The sequence below is a fragment of the Magnolia sinica genome, chromosome 6, assembly GCF_029962835.1.
Source record: "Magnolia sinica isolate HGM2019 chromosome 6, MsV1, whole genome shotgun sequence".
Taxonomy (NCBI): Eukaryota; Viridiplantae; Streptophyta; class Magnoliopsida; order Magnoliales; family Magnoliaceae; genus Magnolia; species Magnolia sinica.
Genome location: NC_080578.1, coordinates 12,950,956 through 12,966,608, shown reverse-complemented (window position 1 = coordinate 12,966,608; position 15,653 = coordinate 12,950,956). Strand labels below are relative to the sequence as shown.

At 40.7% G+C, this 15,653-nt stretch overlaps 1 protein-coding gene across 1 annotated transcript; it reads right to left on the bottom strand.

The window, feature by feature from the left end:
- Positions 1–12,206: 12,206 nt before the first annotated feature.
- On the bottom strand, positions 12,207–14,931 carry LOC131249499 (uncharacterized). Its single transcript, XM_058250310.1, has 2 exons — positions 14,441–14,931; positions 12,207–14,338 (listed from the first exon to the last, which is right to left on the bottom strand). The coding sequence occupies exon 2, from the start codon at positions 14,292–14,294 to the stop codon at positions 12,207–12,209; it is 2,088 nt and encodes a 695-aa protein (XP_058106293.1). The 5' UTR covers positions 14,295–14,338; positions 14,441–14,931.
- Positions 14,932–15,653: the final 722 nt, after the last annotated feature.

Sequence of the window (15,653 nt, the reverse complement as noted above, 5' to 3'; positions counted from 1 at the left end):
TGAAACGTAGCGCATTACAAATTTTTTCTATGATGGACTGACATCTTCCATGCGCCAAATGGTCGAGACAATGTGTAATGGAGAGTTCATTAATAAAGATGTCGACGAGGTATGGGACTACCTCGACAGTTTGGCTGAAAAAACACAATCTTGGGACTATTACCCAAAGTCGAACACCACGTCTAGGCCGACTCAATTAAAGGAGAAAGGTGGATTATATCTCTTGAAAGAAGAGGATGATCTCAAGTGTAAAGTGACTACGCTCATAAGGAAAGTTGAGGCCATGGAAGGAAAGAAGGATAAGGTCAATGAAATTGTTTGCGGCACTTGTGATTGCAACATTCACACAACTGAAAACTGTCCTACAATACCTGCCTTTCGAGGAGTGTTGAATGAACAAGCCAATGCCGTAAATAATTATCAAAGACCTTTCACTGGACCTAACTCCAATATATACAACCCTGGCTGGAAAAATCATCCAAACTTTAGTTGGAGGAATGGACAGATGGCTACTCCTCCAGGTTTCTTCAATCAAAATCCAAATCAAGTGAAACCTCAAGAGGAACCGGTTCAAAATCCCATACAAGAGCTGGCTCAGGCAATGCGGAGAATTACAGATTTTATGCAAAAGATAGATTCTCGTATGACGGTTATAGAAAAGGGGATGCTTCCTGCACAACCTCTCCCCAATCCTAAACCACAGTACGAGAATAATGATCACAGCTCTTCAAATCAAATGGGGCATGCTAAATCCATCACCACTCTTAGGAGTGGGAAGATCATTGATAAAACTCTTCCGGTTAGACCCGAAAAGCCCCAAGAACTAGAAGAGGACAACAATGATGGATCCAGTGATGCCCCACAAAAAGTAGAACCGGAACTTCTAGAGAAGCCAGTTGCTCCATTCCCCTAACGGTTGGTTTTACCAAAACCTCTCTCTAACTCTCAGGATATTCTAGAGGTGTTGAAACAGGTGAAAGTCAACATTCCTCTACTTGATGTCGTTAAACAGATACCTTCATATGCCAAAATTCCTGAAAGACTTATGCACGACCAAAAGATGAAAAATTATTCAAAAGAAAATCTTTTGACTGAGAAAGTGAGTGCCATCCTGAAGCAAGACGTGCCACAGAAATTCAAGGATCCCGGTAGCCCAACCATATCATGTGTAATTGGGAACCATCGAATTGATCACGCACTTCTTGACTTAGGAGCGAGCGTCAATCTGATTCCCTACTCAGTATACAAATAATTAGGTTTGGGTGAATTAAAACCCACCCTAACCACACTACAACTTGCTGATCGCTCTGTTCGTGTACCAAGAGGGATAATTGAGGATGTGTTAGTCCAGGTCGATAGATTTTACTACCCTGTAGATTTTATCATCCTAGACACCGAACCCATCAATAATACGAGCACTCAGATTCCTGTCATTCTTAGTCGCCCATTCCTTGCCACGTCAAATGTAATTATCAATTGCAGGAATGGTATCATGACTATGTCTTTTGGAAATTTGACATTAGAGTCAAATATTTTTTTCAATAACGGCAGCAACTCAGAGGATGATGACGATTTCCACGACATTAACATGATTGACTCTTTCGTGGAAGATACGACACCGCTGACCTTATCTTCCGACCATCTGGAGATGTGCCTGGCCCACTCCCATGATTTTGATGATGACATGATTAGGGAGACGTGTGCCTTGCTTGATACTGCACCAGTACTTGAAGTTAACTGGTGGAGGCCACAATTTGAAGAATTGCCACAAACCAATGTAGTGCCTCTACCGTCTAACCTCAAGCCGCTGAAACTTGACCTAAAACCTTTGCCTTCTGATTTGAAATATGCCTATTTAGGTCAAGACGAGACATACTCGGTGGTGATCTCTGCCCACCTGGAGAAAGAACAGGAGAGTATGCTCATATTTACTCTCATTGAGCATAAAGGAGCCCTGAGATGGACGATAGCGGACCTCAAGGGAATCGATCCCTCGATTTGTACTCACCGCATATATCTTGAGGATAATGCAAAAACCGTTCGGCAACCACAACGTAGACTAAATCTAAACATGAAGGAAGTGGTTAAAGCTGAGGTTCTTAAACTATTGGACGTGGGTATTATATACCCTATATCTGATAGTCAATGGGTGAGTCCAACTCAAGTGGTCCCTAAGAAGTCCGGAATCACCATCGTAGCCAATGCTAATAATGAACTCGTGCCAATTAGAGTCACTACTGGTTGGAGAATGTGCATTGACTACAGGAAGTTGAATACCGTCACGAGGAAAGATCACTTTCCTTTACCATTCATTGATCAGATCCTGGAAAGGTTAGCTGGTCATTCCCATTACAGTTTCCTTGACGGGTATTCGGGCTACAACCAGATAGAGATAGCCCCTGAAGACCAGGAAAAGACTACATTTACATGTCCCTACGACACCTTTGCCTATCGAAGGATGTCATTCGGACTATGTAATGCCCCTGCCACTTTTCAGCGATGTATGCTTAGTATTTTTTCTGACATGGTGGGGCAATATCTAGAGGTCTTCATGGATGATTTCTCTGTTTATGGTCTATCTTTCAGCAAATGCTTGGAAAGTCTGAAATGTGTGCTGAAAAGATGTGAAGAAAAGAACTTGGTACTTAATTGGGAGAAGTGTCATTTCATGGTTTAGAAGGGAATTGTCCTTGGGCATATCATCTCGTCCAAAGGAATCAAGGTGGATAAGGCGAAAATCGATCTTATCTCTAACCTACCTCCACCCAAGAACATCAGAGACGTGCGATCCTTCTTAGGACACGCAGGATTTTACAGGCGATTCATAAGGACTTTAGTCTCCTCTCTCATCCATTATGTAATCTTCTTCAAAAGGATGTTCCGTACGAGTGGACTGAGCAATGCCAGGAAGCTTTCACCAAGCTTAAGGGCACGTTAACCACTGCACCTATCATGCAGCCACCCGACTAGAACCTTCCTTTTGAGCTTATGTGCGACGCTTCTGATTATGCTCTTGGGGCGGTCCTAGGCCAGAGAAAAGATAAGAGGCCCTACGTCATTCATTACGCAAGTAGAACTTTAAATTCTGCCCAGGTGAACTACTCGACTACGGAAAAGGAACTCTTAGCTGTAGTGTTCACATTGGACAAATTTAGGTCCTACTTGATCGGATCCAAGATTATTATCTACACAGATCATGCGGCACTTAAGTATCTTCTTTCTAAGAATGATTCTAAGCCCCATTTGATACGATGGATCCTTCTACTCCAAGAATTTGATTTGAAAATTAAAGATAAAAATGGAGTAGAAAACGTTGTGGCCGATCACCTTTCTCGCCTTAATACCTCTGATTCCCTTGAGACGACCCATATCAATGATATGTTCCCTGATGAACAACTATTCAGAGTCTCCCATTCACCTTGGTTCGCTAATATTTGCTAATTATCTTGCTACAGGTGCCATACCGACACAGTGGACTGCGCAAGATAAGAAGAAATTCTTCACCGAGGCGCGCAACTATTTCTGGGATGATCCTTACTTATTTAAATATTTCCCAGACCAAATCCTAAGGAGATGTGTACCAGACGATGAGCATCAGAGCGTCATCTCCTTCTGTCACTCACAGGCCTATGGTGGTCACTTTTCTGCTAAAAAGACCACGGCCAAGATTCTGCAGTGTGGCTTTTACTGGCCCACTATGTTTAGGGACACTCATGAGTTTTGCAAAGCTTGTGAGCGTTGTCAGAAATTGGGAGCATTGTCCCGTCGAAATATGATGCCTTTGAATCCCATCCTTATCATTGAAGCATTTGATTGCTGGGGCATCGATTTCATGGGACCATTCCCCCAATCATTTGGAAATCTGTATATTTTGCTCGTCGTGGATTATGTCACTAAATGGGTCGAAGTGATTCCGTGTCGAAAGAATGACCATCGCACGGTCATTAAATTCCTAAAAGAAAACATCCTTTCTCGATTCGGAACGCCTCAAGCCATCATTAGTGATGGAGGCTCACACTTTTGTAATAGACCATTCGAGAGCTTAATGAAGAAATACAGTATCTCTCATAAGGTAAGCACCCCATACCATCCTCAGACAAGTGGACAAGCTGAGATTTCCAATAGGGAGATCAAACACATTTTGGAGAAAACGGTTAACCCAGATCGTAAGGATTGGTCAATCCGATTGACCGATGCCTTATGGGCATACCGTACTGCCTTTAAAATCCCTATTGGAATGTCTCCCTTTAGACTTGTCTATGGGAAAGCTTGTCACTTGCCTGTGGAGCTGGAACATAAAGTGTACTGGGCGATCAAAAATCTAAATTTCCATCTGGACAACGCTGGCTCGCTACACAAACTTCAATTGAATGAACTTGAGAAAATCCGGAATGATGAGTACGATAATGCGAGAATTTACAAGGATAAGATGAAAGCATTTCATGACCAACACATTTTGCGAAAATCATTCACACCTGGTCAGAAGGTCCTTTTGTACAATTCTCGATTACATCTCTTTCCGGGTAAGCTTCGATCTCGTTGGACTAGTCCTTACATTGTTGTTACTGTTTTTCCTCATGGGGCCGTTGAGATAAGAGATCCCGACAATGGCAAGAAGTTTAAAGTCAATGGCCATCGATTGAAACCATTTGTCGAGAAATTTGATTCAGAGGACATGTCCATGCCTCTGACTGATCCTGTTTACCAGGATTGATCTCCTAGTCTGATGGAGGTATAGGTAGGTTTCCTGTTTTCTTAGGACTAGGGTAGTTGCTTTATTTGTCTGGTTGAAGACGGTAAAACTTAGCGCTCCTGGGAGGCAACCCAGCTCTTCACTTCTTTTCATTCTTATCATTAGTTATTTCAATGTTTGTGGGTAATATTACTGCAAACCCTCACGAGACTACAACTCGTCCACTAGGGGAAACCTAGGGGTTTAAAGGCTTGTTGCATATGATAAATGCAATTGAGAGCACCTACGAAAGTGGTATAGGTAGGGTTTTATTTTTATTATTTTTTTGTTGGTTTCTCTCTTGTGCTGACCCGCTCTTACATAGATATCTTGGGAAAGCCTCTTGATTCTTTTATCCAGGTATTATCTTTCCATCACTTCTCATTTACTTACTTTGTCCCATGTGCATCGCTTATTTCTTGTACATTGAGGACAATGTAGATTTTTGGTTGAGGGTGGGAGATTAGGTTTCTTAATCAGTGTTTTCTTGGTCTTGAGCAAAAGTTGTGAAATTTTTTAATTTTTCAGGATTTCTGATGAAGTCGAAGTGATTTTGACAGGCCATCTAGGGCACTTAGAATTTCAAGATGCATGATGTTGGTACTTTATGACTCTTGGATTCAGTCACCTATTAAATTTCACAGCTAAGTTTGAATTGTTAATCCATTATTAGAATTTGTAAACATTGATTGAGTCATAAATGCGCAGGACACATCTTGCCTGCATATTAAGGTTTCAGTTCGATATTAAAGGATTAACTTGGTAATCACTAAACATGAAAGGAACCAACTTGAGAAATCGAATGGATTGGGCGAACAGTCTTTACCATAGGTTTGCTCCCTATAGGTGAGGATTCGATTCCCCATGAATGATATGTGAAAAAGTTGGGTGTACAGTCTTTAGTATAGTTTGCTCCCTATAGGTGAGGACTCAATTCCCCTTCTTGGCGTTACTTTTAATGAAAAAAATAATAATAATAATAAAATCAAATATTAAAAGGATAAAAAGATAATGTGTAAGCCAAGTGGGTTATCATGAATTCTCTTATTGGTTACCAATAATATCCTTAAAATAGAGAGGTGAATCTCAATGTTGATAAGTCGAGATTAGACTATACATCCATGGAATTCAGTGTTTGGAATTGTTCTAATTAAGGGATTAATATTTGAACTTAATTATGAAGTTTACTATGAGCTTGATTCCAGGAGAAAGTAATGCCAACATTCATGAATCTTAGAATTCGAGTATCTGAACTATTTTTCATAAATCTCTTGAGTTTGTAGAAATTGTCCTGTAATTTTCAATTTATTTTTCGCATACCTTGCTCGGGACTAGCAAGATGTTGGTTGGGGGTTGTGTTGAGGGTCAAATATTGCATATCAGACCCAGTTGTTGCATAGAATTACACGCATGATACCGCTTAATGGCCTGATTAATCGTGTTTGTAATGCAGAGTGTATGTACGAGCCTAGACCGAAAAGGGTGCTTAAAGCATGGGACGGACTCCAGAGACCCAAGATCGACAGAATTACACGTCAGAGATTAGAGAAAGTCTAGCCACTCATCTTAAACAGGCCTAAAAGACGTCCAGAATACAAGATCATAGGGTTCCCACCATCTGATCAAGTCGAAACTTCATACGTAGCCTGAGGACCATGAATTAACCGTACACATCAAATTTCAACTCTCAGATCCCAATAAAAGTGGCTCAACGGACAGATCAGCCCACAAATTATCAATCTAGGGCTCGCCTGATATCTTGAAATACTTCAAGTTTGGTGTCAACCGTTTAAATTAAATGGCAACCAGGTTGGTCGGAGCTGATCTCTCATATACATCAGCGTGGGACCCACATGTGCATTGCACATGTACGGCATGGGTGCACTAGCCGTGCACGGCAATACGTTTGACCAAGCTCTCCCTCTCCGAATTATTCCAGCAGAAGAAACAGGGATCGCGGTTCTCTGTAGTGGGCCGCCATCACGACTCTAAGGACCAATCTAGACCCTTCATTAGACCAGATAGGTCCATATTACCAAGGCCTAGGTGGAAGAATTTCAAAGTACCAGCGACAATGGCGTCTCAAACATTTTAACGCAGGATGAACGATGGTAAGATGATCAAGTGGGTGGCACCAACGGACGGCAGAAACCGTTCTTTCCCAACCGAAATTTCGGGAGAAAACCGATGGACGGCCTGAATTTCTCCATCACTGTCAGTATTGAGCCCTCCAACGTTACAGTGAGAGCCTTTCGCAGGCCTTGTTTTAGCACCGGACGTTGCCCGATTTTTGCGGGCCGTTACATGATCTGAACGGTGATCGGATGGGTAATCCAGACCGTCCATCTTGTAGGGACAAAATCTGACCAAGATAGGGAGGATTGCTTACTGATTAGCAAGGAAAGTGGGCGATTTTTTGCACGCCTTCTTGGCTGCGTAAAGAAGTTGAAGTTGGATCCGACTCCAACACGGCATATCCTCTTGGGCGTGAGAACAGTCAGCCGGCTGTATCAGCCTATATGAACATTCACCAATCATGTCTCTCTCCGGGTTACGATACTATGTTATATTCATTGATGATTTCACACGCTACACTTGGATTTACTTTCTGCAATCGAAGTCACAGATTTTTGAAAAATTTAAGTTATTTCATTGTATGGTGAAGACTCAATTTCGAGTTTCAGTTCAAACTCTCCGCTCTGACTCAGGGGGGGAATATCTCTCAACTGATTTTCGTACATTTCTTCAAGGGCATGGAATTATTCATCAAACCACCTGTTCTGATACTCCACAACAGAACGGGGTGGCTGAAAGAAAAAATCGTCATATTGTTGAAACTGCCAACACCCTGATGACAGCTATGAGTGTTCCCCGTTCTTTCTGGGCTGAAGCAATGTTACATTCCGTTTACTTGATTAACCGGATGCCAACCAAAGTTCTGAACAGTAAATCTCCTTACTCTATTCTCACTGGCTTACCCCCTGCATATTCCACATTTCGTGTTTTTGGTTGTATCTGTTATGTTCACCTGACTTCACGTGAATGTAACAAACTATCTCCAAAATCAGTCAAATGTATGTACTTGGGATTTGGGAAAACTTAGAAGGCTTTTCGATGTTATGATCCGGTTTCTCGTCGTGTTCGGGTTTCACGATATGTTATTTTTCTTGAGCACATTGCTTTTCATTCATCTTTTCCTCCTCCGCACACTCCCAACTCTCCTAGTCTAATTGCCTTTCCAGAAATTTCGTTTGCTTCAAGTACTCTTCCTCGTCCGTTGCAGGTTTACTCACGTCGACCACGTACAGATCCACCACCTATTACTCAACCCGAACCTACTGTACCCGTTGCTGATCCCGAACTTTCATCAATCCGTCGTTCCGCTCGTGAACATCGAGCGCCTGATCGGTTGATATGCTCTATGTCTGCCATGAATGCTACTCTGGATAACGTTTCTATTCCTACTTCATACTCTCAGGCAGCCACTCATGATTGTTGGAAGAAGGCTATAGCAGAAGAACTTGCAGCATTGGAAGATAATCATATGTGGGACATTGTCACTCGACCTCCTAACCAATAGCTAATTGGTAGCAAATGGATTTATTCAGTCAAACTCAAGTCTGATGGATCATTGGATCGATACAAGGCTCGACTTGTCGCTCAGGGATACAAACAGGAATACGGAATTGATTATGATGAGACTTTCGCTCCCGTGGCCAAAATGAAAACTGTTCGTACTCTTCTGGCTATATCTTCTATTCGCTCATGGCCACTCGCTCAGATGGATGTGAAAAATGCCTTTCTTCATGGAGATCTTCAAGAAACCGTATATTTGAAACCTCCTCCTGGCTCCTTAATCCCTGACAATAAAGTATGTCGCCTAAAGAAAGCCCTGTACGGCCTCAAACAGGCACGTCGGGCATGGTTCCAACGCTTTCATGATATTATTACGGGTGCTGGCTTTACTCAAAATGGTCATGACCCATCCTTATTTTTGCGCATCACTGCTCACGGAATTGTCATTGTTTCGGTCTATGTTGACGACCTCCTACTGACTGGTAGCGATATTGCTAGCATCTCGGCTTTAAAGGAAGTTTTGCAATCCTCCTTCAAAATGAAAGACCTCGGCCATCTCACATACTTTCTTGGGCTTGAAATTTCATGTTCTAAACGTGGAATCCTGGTCAGCCAGCGTAAATATGCCAAGGATCTTCTCGCTTTGGCATCATTGACAGATCAGAAAACAGTTCAGACTCCCTTAGAACTTAACATTCATTATGGCCGTGACGATGGTGACCTACTTGCACAGCCCGACTTATATCGTCGTTTGGTTGGGAGTCTAGTTTACTTAACTATGACTCGCCCTGATATTGCCTATGCTGTCCAAGTCGTCAGTCAATTTGTTTCTACTTCTCTGACTCTTCATATGACTGCGGTGTTACGCATCATAGGGTACCTACGTGGAACTCTAGATCGATCACTATTGTTCTCCTCCACGGCGACTCTGGACCTTCATGCTTATTCAGATGCTGATTGGGCTGGTTGCGCTCTCACACGAAGATCTACCACTAGCTACTGTGTTTTTCTCGGCACTTCTCTCATCTCTTGGAAGTGTAAGAAGCAGGCCACTGTTTCCAAATCAAGCACAGAAGTCGAGTATTGAGCGATGTCTGCTCCGTGTAGTGAGCTTGTTTGGTTACGTGGACTTCTTTCCGACTTGGGCATTCCTGTGCAGAATCCTACTCCACTCCATGTTGATAATCTCAGTGCCATTCAGATTGCCTCTAACCCGGTTTTTCATGAACGGACGATGCATATTGAAGTTGACTGTCACTTTATCTGTGAAAAATTTTAGTCTGGGCTCATTTCTCTACCACATGTTGCATCCCATGATCAAATTGCAGACATTTTTACCAAGTCCCTAACTTTTGCACGTCACTCATTTCTCATTGGCAAACTATTACTTGTCGATGACCCGCATTAGTTTGAGGGGGGATGTTAGACAGGCTGCAACATACCTTGTATAGCTAGCATACCTTATATAGTTGGTTTTCTCATAGGTAGATGATTCTGATTTTATTTCCTTCCTTGTATAGATGCTGTAATCTCTATATATTCAACTCCTTTGGGTTGTCTCAAATACACAAAAGCTTTCAGCTCCTCTCAGTTTGCAGTAGTTCAGTCCAAACATATACCTTGCAGTTCCCACGTATGATTATGTCACGTAACTGCTGGTGTTGTAAGACCCTTTTTATTTTTATTTTTTATTCTTTATTTATTTTTAATTAAGTCCCATGTAGTGTTGTATTAGCAATCACATGCCTTAGTACACGCTCTGCATGGGGTGTCAACATGTGGATGGATAATTGATGCCTTGTTATGTCACCCTTAGCTACTTCATGTAGTGGGAGCCGTTAATCTTGTTAGGGACACAACGGGACAGACTTCGCATTTGCATGCCTAAAACATCTCATTCCCGAGCACAAGATGAAAGAACAATAGATCTATTTTTTTTTTTTTCCTGGCGAAATTAAACACAATCTCTAAAATTATTACATCTAAGAAGCTTACTAGGGAAAACTTTGTCAATTGATCCTAAAAGCTTGAGCTAGTAATCGCCCTTAAGCAAGTATTGTATAGCATCCACATGGCTTCTCCACTTGGAACTCAACTCGGCCATTCATAATGAGCCATTGGTTGTCTCCTCCAAATATATGCTAAATAGGAAAGGAACAATAAGCTAGCTAAAGTGTATATATTGGCTTCCATATCCAACGTGCTCCACAATTAGATGCGGAATATAATAAAAATTCTGGAACATATACCTACGCCTAAAGGTTCTGTTTGATACCCAAGTTAATGCTCATGTCCAGACCCTTGAGAAATAACTATACTCCTTGAAAATCGAGAAAGGCACGTCAGTCAATGAAAATGTCATGTAGATGCTCAAACTAACCAATAAATTAGAATTAATCGAATAAATGCCAAAGAGGAGGAAACCATCATTAATGCCATCATCTTGTCATTAACATCTATGTATGATAGGTTCATTTACAATTACAATATGATTGAGCTCAAATATGACAAGAAAATTAAGTTCCACACACAATTGATCCTTTATGAGGCTGATAATTTGAGACGTCAAAATGGAAATGTAGTGCAGTTGGCTGAGGGTTCCTCTACTGGAAAGTCCAATTCTAATTTCCATCCGTTTTGCCAGCTCATTTCCTTAATGCTTCTTATGGTGTGGCCCACTATAGTTTTGGATCTCCCTCACATTTATGCTCATGCCCTACAATGAGCTGGCTTTATTTGTGGATGACATTTTTAAGTCACAAAGCAATGGTGTGGATGGCCTAAACATGGCCCGGTTTGATCCCTTCATAAACAAAATCCAAGTGCCTGTTTGAATGCATGTAAGTTGGATAAAATGAAACTCACAGGAAGTCGCTTACATGTGGTGTTTGGGGGAGACACTTCAAAGCCACTTACAAGTAAATCTTTCAGGAAATTGCTAGTGGTTAGGGATAAAATCTTCCCGGTAAGTAACCCAACAGTCTGATTTTTAAAATTTTATTTTATGAAAGCTAACAAAACTTCAATTAGAAAACCACCATCTAAGTGCTTAGACATAGGAAAGCAACTACAAACTGAAATGGGAAATTAAATTATAAATATCTATGGATTGTAAACAAGAGCCCAATCCAGAACATCTCTTATGCTGGCGTTCCATGTAGGGATATCGAAACCTGTCCATATGGGTCTAAGAAAGAAAATTTGGTTCAGGCAATGAGTTCACTAATACATGGGTTGCATTGTACATTCAAAGATTTATTATAATTTCTAAAAATATTCCCCCCACCATATATGTATGCAATACTTGGTAATTTTAAGTGGGGGAGACTTATTCCCAATCACAGAACGATCAATTGTTCATCTTCACTGCCCGTTGAATTGAATTTATAATGTGAAGTGAAAGTTTATTTCTCTTTGACCTACATCTTTAGGACGTTAATTAATAGGTTGGAAAATGATACCTTCGTTATCTTCTTCTTTTTTTTTTTTTTTTCCTTTTTGAATTCAGATCTTTCCTTGCCATAAAAAGGAAAAACCTGTTTGTTGTAATTTGATTGGAGCACATCATCACAGACTGCATTTAATGCAACAGTGCTGAGAATGTAAATGATGATGTGGACCAATCACGACGCAGGGAAACAGGAAAAAATTGTTTGTGACAAGTAGAGGATCAGATTTTTTATTTTTTTTTTGGAATTCATTTTTCGTTTAAATCCCATGCATGAAGATTTAACTGCATTGATGAGTAATTAATGCATTCTAAATATGATAAGCAGGATAATAATACAAAAAACCACACGAGAACTGCATTACTTCCTACTGTCTGAAAGATGATATATATGTTTTCATACAGGTCGTTCAAATTCCTTCTCAATTGATAAAGGCAATTCACCTGAAGTTAAGCTAAACATTCTCCCTGCTTTCTCGAACGCCATTCGTCAATATCTGCTCTCTGAGAATCGCTCAAATCTGAGAACTTATGCTTACTTAAAATTGTCAGAATAGCTTCAGCTTCACCGAGAATATACGCCATATTCCTGGTTCTTTCTTCCCTCACTTCAATGCTGCAGCAGAAACATTCCATGGATATCACACGAGGTAGGTTGGTAAGGCAAGCCCCCAATATGTCCGCAATGGTTGTTTGTAACCATTTGAATAAGGTGTCAGGACTCCCAACCTTGTTTCTGTGGTCCTGTAGAATAGTCTCACAAATCCGGTACATCGAATTGGCCGCCAATACCATTGTAGGCCATTCAAGGTGACTTTTGTCTCCCTCGCCCCCAGCTTCGAACTTATCAATGATTTCCTTTCCAATATCTGCAAGTTTACTGATAATCTTCTCTGTCTGTTTTTCTTCAGTGACTAATTTTCGGAGATCATGGTCAAGCCATTTATCATAAATGTCAATACCAAGCCAGAGTATATCAGCTGCCTCTCTCATGTTACTCAACCCCTTTACATCCAGGTTCTTTTCTATGAGCCTTACATACCTGAGGCCTTTATCTACGGCATGCCATAACGATCTAATTATACTTTTATCAATGTCGGGAAGTGCGATTGCGATACTTGTGAGAGTAACCACGGGCAAAGCCCAACAGTTTGGAAGATTCTCCCCAATTGGTAGAACCTGGTCGCGATCGAACTCAGCCACGCCATTGAAACCTTCTGATGAAGATGATTTTAGAAGTTCAATCAGATGAGTAGGTTCATGTTTCTTGCCCCTCGCAATCCATTGCTCCGTGTCTCGGCGGCCGCTTTTCATGATTAGATGGACCGAATCTTCCTCCCCTTTCAGATGCAACACAAAATCCTGCAAGTTCTCTGACTTCGAACTCCCATGTCGCTTCCAGCAGGAGAAGAGTCTAAGCCAACTCACTGGCAGTATAGAAGCCAGCCCAACGAACTTGCAGACTACTACTACTGCAATTTGCATTCCGATACAGGCATCCAGAATTAGATTTTTTGAGACATGGGTGATTTTTCTAAACCGCCTGCTACTAATGCTGAATGGTAAAGGGATTTCTTTCCATTCTGTCAGGCTCTCAAACCAGTACTCCTCTACCTTAAACTCATCTCTGCATCTTCTTCGACTATCTGGCCTTCTGAAGCTAATAGCATTGAACCATCTAATAGCTGGGGCAATGGTACCAACTCCAACTGCAATCGCCTGAGAAATTAATATCAATTTACTTGACCACGTATAGTCGGATTCCCCCTTGCAGAAGTGCAAGGATGAGGATCTGACTGAAGCTTCCAATAAAATCAGTGCACTGAGGAGGCAGAAAGCTCCTGAAGCAGTGCAAGTAGCCGAGCGTCCTAGAACGTACTGAGGACTACTAGTATGAGCCAACATCCAATACTTTTTTACAGCCTCTGTCAATTTATGAACGTTGGACGCCTCCGCTCCAGCAGAAGCTAGTGCATGCTTCTTATCATACTGTTTTTCCAGCAGCTGCTTAGCTGTTGGAACTGTTAAAGAGGAAGAAACCAAGATCACAAGCAAAATGATCATGAAAAACAAGATTACAGCATGTTCGGGTAAGAAAGCATAGATCACGCCAGTACCCATTTGAATAGCGACATTAACGACAACAGTGATCACAAAAATAGCCAAGGCAAAAACGTTCGAGAGCATTTCAGAGTCCTTCATAGTTCCTAGAGAGGTCATGAAGTTGCCCATTGTAGTGCAAATCAGGATGCTGCCGCTGAGCTTGGCAAGCTGTTCTTCACGGCGTGGCATGGATGTGTTCAGATCCACAGGCAGTTTTGTAGCGATGGATAAGAAGGTTAAGGAAGTGGCGTTGAGTGAGAAGAACTTGCAAGGGAACCAGAGCTTCCGCTGACGGAACCCATGAAAGGCGTCGATTGCCATGAAAAGCGCACACACCAGTGAACCTCCAGCTATGTAGAGGCCGATCCATGGCATCGGATGGCTGAATTTCTCCTCGTTGAGCTCGCCAGTGGCGCTGCAGCCATGCAGCCCCATCTTTTCTCTTTATTATTCTTTCGCTTGCTTGTGTTCTTCTTGTCCTTTTGAAAGATAACCATGAATTTCTTTCTGAAGTGATTATGTAGAAAAGCAGAGTGAAAACAAAAGGGATGACATCAAGAAGCAACACAAAAGAAGAATACCTTGAAATGCTCTTACCCCAGCTAGACGGCCAAAGTCCCTCGAACTCCTGCACTTCTCTACTTGAGGAAAATCTCTGCTCGCAGAACGCCTTTGAATTATGTTCTCATTAAAGCTCAATCCAGCACTAGGGAGGTGACTCATTTCTAAGTGTCTCACAAGAGGAAGATTTGCTATTGTCCAATTCCTTTCTTTCCATAAACACCACATGATGCTAATGTGCTTTGCTTGCTAAGGCAGTTGTTAGATACTGATGTCTGATTTAAAGTACTAGCATCTTGAAGGTGTTCTCTGCCTTTTTATACATAGTTGCTTGTCCTGAGAAAACCGAATATATGTTGGTGTTGACTTTTCTTGAATGGTAAGGAACATGGAAATTCTGCAAATGGTGAAATGCATGTAGCTATATCCACACCATCCAAATAGACATTTCGACAGAAAATTGACATTTTGAAAAAGAAAATTAAGTTGTTAAAAGAATTTGATAATGATTAGAAAAATGAGATTTAAAAAACGCTGAGATTTTGATAAAAAATTAACATTTTGAAAAAGAAAATTGATAAGTTTTTAAAAAAATTGTGATTTTGAAAAAAAAAAATAAAAGTATAGAAGTTTGGAAAAAAAATGACAATGTTTGAGAAAAAAAAAAAAAAAAAAAAAAAAAAAAAAAAAAAAAAAAGATTTTGAAAAAAACAAATTTATTAGTTTAAAATTTTTTGTGATTTTGAAAAACAGAAAGTTTGAAAAAGAAATAACAATGTTGGAGAAAAATTGAGATCTTGAAAAGAATTGACATAGGAAAAAAAAAAAAAAAAACTGAGATGTTGAAAAACTGATATTATAGCCCAAGTATGATAGAAGTGTAATTACAAGAATAACGTATAATGATGAGATTGATCAATTTCTATGATCAGGCCATTATAAAGTTGATTTGAACGGTCGGATATGCTTGGAATGTGCTAATTAGGATAGAACAAAATTCAGCTCAATCTAACATGAACGAATCAGATCCATCCAAAACACTTTTTAAATGTGTATGATTAGTTTGTCTAGATATAAACAGATTTTAGGAACAGAAGAACGGGACCGATATACATAAAATACATCAATTTGGCTCACACGGTTATTTATCAGTATTTCTATTAGTATGGCCCACTTGTGATTTGGAGCTTCACAATTTTTGGGATCACTTCCTAAAATAAGATGGGAAAACAT